Source organism: Centruroides vittatus, unplaced genomic scaffold, assembly GCF_030686945.1.
Source record: "Centruroides vittatus isolate TY-2023 unplaced genomic scaffold, ASM3068694v2 contig_547, whole genome shotgun sequence".
In the NCBI taxonomy this organism is placed as follows: Eukaryota; Metazoa; Arthropoda; class Arachnida; order Scorpiones; family Buthidae; genus Centruroides; species Centruroides vittatus.
This window is the reverse complement of record NW_027122323.1, coordinates 1-7071: the sequence shown is the minus strand read 5'-3', so window position 1 is coordinate 7071 and position 7071 is coordinate 1. Positions and strand designations below refer to the sequence as shown.

The following is a 7071-nucleotide window of genomic DNA, read 5'->3' as shown; positions in this document are numbered from 1 at the left end:
TATATTTTTGGAGAAACTCGAAAAACAGAAAGAATCGCCGTTTGATATTGCTGAATTTTATAAAAAGTTAACTTTCGATATAATTTGTAGAGCAGCTTTTGGAATTCAGACCAACGTACAAAATGACGAAACAAGTAAATTTGTGAGATCCGTCTATAATATCTTGCAAGTTGATTCAACCGAGTTATCACGTAAGAATTTTTAAAATAATTTAATAATGTCTTCATATTTAACACAATTAACATGATATGTTTAGTTTGTTTTCCCGAAATTGAACCGATTCTTACATACGTTAGAAATATCTTGGATGCAATAAAATATGCAATAAATTTTTCATCTGCTAAAATGATATTTGTTACATGCAGTCAATTGGTTAATTCCCGAAAAACCTCTGATGTAAGATTTTCAATTTATAAATTGCTAAATAACAATAGTATTGCTGATTGTAAAAATCTGTTTTCTGTTCAGTATCATCCACCAGATCTCTTGCAAATCATGATTGATGCAGAAGGTGAAACAGGTGGTGTCGTAAAGAAGCTTTCAACAGAAAATATTGTTGCGAATGCTGTTATGTTTATGATAACTGGGTTATAGTTTTGTTATAAATATTGATGCATGTTATGAAGTTGTAAACATTAACGCAAATTATATGAATTATTTATTGCTAAATTGTAGATTAAGTTTTATTTTTGTTGTTGTCTAGATATGACACTACGAGTACCATGTTAGCTTGGTGCACCCATTATTTGGTTAAACATCCTGAAGAACAAGAAAGAGTTCGTCTGGAGATAAACGAAAACATCGAAAATAATGTAATTAAAAATTATTTAAGTCAATTTAAATGTATTATCACATATACAGTGGTGCCTCATATAACGTACTTAATCCGTTCCAGCTGCACGTCCGTTAAGTGAAACGTCCGTTATACGAAACGCATTTTCCCATAGAAATACATGTTAAAACATCTAATTCGTTCCGCAGCATAAAATAACCGTACTGTATCATTAAGAAAATGAACATGGGGTGCGTTCTTTTATTCCTCCGCGTAACTCCGCGCGTGCGACATCTGTTTAAAAATTCCTGCGGAACGCGTTCCTAAATTCCGGTGGAGTACGCGCCGTCGAACGGCAAAAACGGCCGCTTGTAGTAGTAGTTTACGGTGGAAAGCAACATGGCGTCCTCCATGGGTCAGATAGTTTCGTTTCCGGGTCCATTATGTGGTTTTATGAATAAAAATTTAGAAATTGTGAAAGCGCGAGTTAGCGCACACGGTGATGTAAGTGTTTTTGCGAATTTTTTTCGAATGGTGGCCGGCATTCTAATTTTTTTCGTGGCTATTTTGAATGCTCTTTCAACAAATAATCCATTTATGGTTAAATTTTACAATTGGGACCCTTCTTTTGCCTTTAAAAGCTCATATTTTAGAATTATAGATTCCTCCATTACGATACTATCGATAGTGCGGGCGCCGCCATCTTTCTTTCTTTCACAGCCGTTCCTAAATGCCTACAAACAGCAGCGCACTCCGTAGTAGCGGAGACGCAGAGCGACCGCTATTAAAGAACGCACCCATGGAGCAGTCACCTATGCCGAAAGTCCGTTGTTCGCAACCAGTCCGTTGCTCGAGTCACGTAACGGCCAAACAGAAAGTCCGTTGTTCGCAGCGTCCGTTATTCGAGGCGTACGTTATACGAGGCACCACTGTAATAATAATAATAATAATGTATTATCACATATTTTATTGATTGAGTTGAGTGAGCGAAGAAAATTGCTTTACTCTCGTACATATGTCGTTGGATTTAAATAAACTTCTGTGAAACCTTCCCACCAATTTTGACCATACTTGGTACAGATATCAAGTCCATGTCGGTGAGCTTTTTATGGTATTTCGAATCTTTGTCAGGTCTTCTCTGTGAGGAATGTCATTAGAAAAGTCTGTCTTAGACGTAAGTTGAAATGAACAGAACAATTTTGTTCTGTTTACAGGCGTAAACAAAGTTTCGTCGTTTTTGAATTGTAAACGATTTAGCGTTGTAATCGAGTCTAAACTCAAATTTAAGAACTGTAATATAGATTCGTGAACAAGCTCAAAAGCTACTACAAACTGAATTAATTTGTTCTGAAACAAAGTTTGGAAGGAATTGGATTTTCAAAACTAACCGCTGAATCAGATATCATTCCTTCCGTTTTGAAATACACTAAGTAATCTCTAGACTTAAGGATAAATATCACTCAGCTCAAATTGCAGGCGTTATAAAGAATGAATGACATATCAGTATAATTAACTTACTAATATATAGTATTAATAAACGTATGTAGTAAATATTAGTAGTTTATTATTAATAAAAATATATTATCAAACCCTGAAAGTAACATAAAATAGTGGCTTTTAACAAGTTTTATTATTATAATTAAAGTAAGCTAACTGGCAAGCTATTATATCGATCTTTTTACAAGAATAATTTATTTTAAATATCACTATAATAATTAATACAGTCGAACTTATCTATCTCAAACATGTTTATCTCGAAATTTATTTTTTCCGCTGTATTTTCAGTCTAAATTCAATGCAATTTCCATGTTTATCTGGAATAATTTTCTTCCAAAACCTCTATATCTCGAATTGCGGATTGAAGTGTCAATGACAAGTTCAAAGCTCGGCGACTACATTTTGATAGCAAAAGTTGTAGTGAAGAAACATCTCTCGCAATACAGTACATAGTTGCAATTAAAACTGCTTCTCTCTGATTGGCTACGAGTTTTACTTGCGCCTTATTGGTTATTATTCCATGTGTTGTAACGGATTTTAACGAACTTTCCTTGACCAACGGTTGTTTTTGACATCATTTAACTTCTTGATTGCGACATTAAGGGAAGCAAATGGCTGGTGTGAATAGAAAGTTGAATGTCCTTTGAGTTGAAGAAAATATGAAAATCTTAAAACTTTGGATGAATTTTACTTCATGGAATACCGAACTTAGTAAGACTTTATTCTTTCATTCAAATCATTTGAGAAAGAATGAAGTTGAAGAATGAATGTGACCAAGTCTAGTATTCCATCGAGTATTCTTGCAACGAAAGTAAAGAACATAGATTCAGTAAAGAGAAACTTCGAAAACAATAAAAAAGTGAAAAAACACGAAAGTATTCTTTTCCAGAAAAAGATGAAAGTGTTAGAAAATGCTTTATGCAATATTGTGACCGAGACGTTCCTCTCAGTCGATTTTACAAAGTAAAGCTGAGAATTTTTCCGGATGGCTTGGCCATATAGAATTTAAAGCCAGCAACAGGTGGCTCAAGATCTTTAAAAGTAGACACAACACTGTCTTCAGGAAACTTTGTGGTGAAAATGCGTCTGTGCTTTAAAGTGTTTGCGAAGAGTACATCAAGGATCTCTCTTCTCTTCTTCAAGACTACAAGCCAATGGATGCTTCAACGCAGATGAAACAAGCCTTTTTTCCAATGTTTACCCAACAAAACAGCGATATTTAAGGAACTAGAGTGCCAAGGTGGAAAATGACGTAAAGTACGCGTGACTGTACTCTTAGCAGTTAAACTGGAAGTGAAAAACTTCTAGTACTCAGGATTGATTGTTCTGCAAATCCCAGGTGTTTCTCAATAAAGTAATCGTTTCCTGTAGTAGGCTATACAAAGTAATCTTCAACCTTCAATCACTATCAATGTTTTGGACGCTATGAGGATGATATACTATGCTTGAAAGAAGGTTACAGAAAAGACAATTAAGATCAGTTTTCTAAATGCAGGAATTAAGCAGAGAAACAATAAGTAAGAAAGACAACAGCAAAACATTATTGACATGATGAAAGACACAGACACCAATGAAGTAAATTCGTAAGAATAGATAATCGTCAAGAATAGATATAATCTTGACATTAATTAACTAGTTTTTGTACGTGGACGATTCCCAGGTAAGATCATGAGGAATATGAGTGGAGTTTCTGACAACGATGATCAACAATAGGATTAGATAGATTTGCTTAAAGTTATTACTAGAAAATAAGTGGGGAAGACCATTGAAATGTTGAGAAATTTCCTTGAATATCAGGAAGATATTAGTCAGAATGCATTCGCTGCTATTGCTTACATTCAAAATATTGTGCAGTCAAAAAAGGGTAGGCATGAGAAATTATTAACCAAGGATTTCTGCTAACGAAGAAATTCAGAAACATTTGTTTTTATCTAATAGAAGTATGTACTGTAAATGCTATTGTACCTCGTTATATCGCGCTTTTTCGACCCCTAAATATCACGTGGGGCTACTGTATTAATAATATACCGTACTTCAAATCTAGTCGATTGCATACGAACCTCTATATCTCGAAATTTATCTATTTTGAATTAAAAATGTTAAATACAGGAACATGGCGGCGTTATTCACATTTAATAAATATAAAATAGAAATACGACTTCACAAAGTTGGGACCTTGTCTTGTCTTTTACTTCCGCCGTTCACACCATCAGCAGTCCTTTAAAGTTCACAGTCTCTCGGAGACGACCTTTCTTTTGAGGCTACTGCCTCCGTAAAAGAATGTAAAACAGGTAAAAAGCGTCCTCTGGTGCTATCGCCACAGTTAAATTATCACATTTTAAATAAAAAATTAAATACAGGAACATGGCCGGCGTTATTCACATTTAATAAATATAAAATAGAAATACGACTTCACAAAGTTGGGACCTTGTCTTGTCTTTTACTTCCGCCGTTCACACCATCAGCAGTCCTTTAAAGTTCACAGTCTCTCGGAGACGACCTTTCTTTTGAGGCTACTGCCTCCGTAAAAGAATGTAAAACAGGTAAAAAGCGTCCTCTGGTGCTATCGCCACAGTTAAATTATCACATTTTAAATAAAAAATTAAATACAGGAACATGGCCGGCGTTATTCACATTTATAAATATAAAATGAAATGTTCCGAGAATGTGAACTTTAAAGGACTGCTGATGGTGTGAACGGCGGAAGTAAAAGACAAGACAAGGTCCCAACTTTGTGAAGTCGTATTTCTATTTTATATTTATTAAATGTGAATAACGCCGGCCATGTTCCTGTATTTAATTTTTTATTTAAAATGTGATAATTTAACTGTGGCGATAGCACCAGAGGACGCTTTTTACCTGTTTTACATTCTTTTACGGAGGCAGTAGCCTCAAAAGAAAGGTCGTCTCCGAGAGACTGTGAACTTTAAAGGACTGCTGATGGTGTGAACGGCGGAAGTAAAAGACAAGACAAGGTCCCAACTTTGTGAAGTCGTATTTCTATTTTATATTTATCTATTTTGATTTTTTCTTGTTCTCGTGAGATTCGAGATAGACAGGTTCGTCTGTATTAAAATACTTACAAGTGATATAAATTGCGTTTTCATAATATTGTTATCTTGAAAGCTGTCTATTTATTTTTGTTACTTTGTAAGTTTGATGCTAATTTATATTTAAAAACGTTTTGTCTATTAAATATATAAATTTGTGCTCAAAAAATTTCTTAAGCTCCAACAGTCTATATTATTAATAAGAAATACTTTTCATAACAGGTAATTGAATATGCGGATTTACCGAAATTGAAATACCTGGGCCAAATAATATCGGAAACGTTCCGTTTACAACCTCTTTTAACTCTGTAAATAAATTTTACATTTAATTGAAATTTTTTACTCGAAATTATTTTAACTAATCAAAAAAATTATATTCAGTTCATTTAATAGAATATGTTCGGAAGATTTCCATTATGAAAATATAACTATTCCTAAAGGAGTTACAGTTATGATTCCGGTACCGAACTACCATAAAGATAACAGATATTGGAATGAACCGGAAAATTTCAACCCTGACAGGTTTAATCTAGTGTCATTTCAACCTGTGATGTCGATTAATTTACTTTTTAATATGTATTTTCTAAAATTAATTTTTTAATACTGTATTTTGATGATTTATTTTCAGATTTTCATCTAAGAATGCAAGACTAATAGATCCATCGATATATCAGCCTTTCGGATATGGTCCAAGAAGTTGTATAGGAATAAGAATGGCTCAAACAGTTATGAAATTAACTTTGGCTAATCTCATACAGCACTACAAATTAGAACCTTGTGGAAGCTTGGTAAATAGAACCTTATTTTAAATAATTTATTTAATTTAATGTATAAAAGCGTTAATATTATTTATTAATTATACAAATTATTAATTTGTTATAGGAAGGTGAAGAAGAACTGTCGCTCTTTATACCTCGTCCAAAAAATGGAATTATGGTAAAGGCAACTGCAATAACTTCGTGAAACTTTTGATAAATGAATTTTAATCAATTTTTTTATATTTCTTTTGTGTGTTTATAATGAAAATACTCGTATATATGTTCAAAAATTTTTATGAGACAAAAACTTGGATATATTGGCCTACAGTTGCCCTATATATGATATAATATATATATATATATATAGTATGTTTAAGCGGTGATCGGGATTTGTAATGATAACACATGTAGTACAGAAAATAAACCAATTATAATTGTAATAATAATAAAGCATAACATACGATATTGAATTTAAGTGTTATTTCATGATACAGAACGTTTATGAGAACTGTCCTGAGAACTTGCCGTTCACACTAATGGAAAAAAATAGAGATTTTTAGCATAAGCCTCAAAAAAGTAACATAAATAGTTATTTCTCGTCAGATAAGATTTCAATACGTTTTATTGCTTCCTGAAGTCTTAGTAACAGCTTTGCAATGCCTCGGCTTAGAGTTAATTTCTTCCAAAATTCTACACCAAACTATTCTAATTCATTTGCTGTTTATTCTCATATCTGTCTTCCGCTATTTTCGTATCCACAATATGTCAGGAGTTCTCAATATGGTTGAGATAAGAACTACTACCTGATCAGCTTAAATAGTCTACATGCCTTCTGAAATATTAACTAAATTATCTTTTGGGTGTTTTTTTTCTATATGTTCTTTGAATTTTCTTTTGTAAGTGTCCTTTTCTAAATGCAAAACTTTTATATTATTTCTATTAATTTGACAATTATTATTTATTGATATTATGTAGAAATTAATATAAATCATTA

The 7071-nt window shown here is 32.8% G+C and overlaps 1 protein-coding gene across 1 annotated transcript; it reads left to right on the top strand.

Annotated features, from left to right (window-relative positions):
- The first annotated feature begins 474 nt into the window (after positions 1–474).
- Positions 475–6311, top strand: LOC136978594 (cytochrome P450 3A4-like). Its single transcript, XM_067274334.1, has 6 exons — positions 475–587; positions 704–812; positions 5542–5627; positions 5701–5841; positions 5948–6107; positions 6202–6311. The coding sequence occupies exons 1-6, from the start codon at positions 496–498 to the stop codon at positions 6280–6282; spliced, it is 669 nt and encodes a 222-aa protein (XP_067130435.1). The 5' UTR covers positions 475–495; the 3' UTR covers positions 6283–6311.
- The last annotated feature ends 760 nt before the right edge of the window (positions 6312–7071 follow it).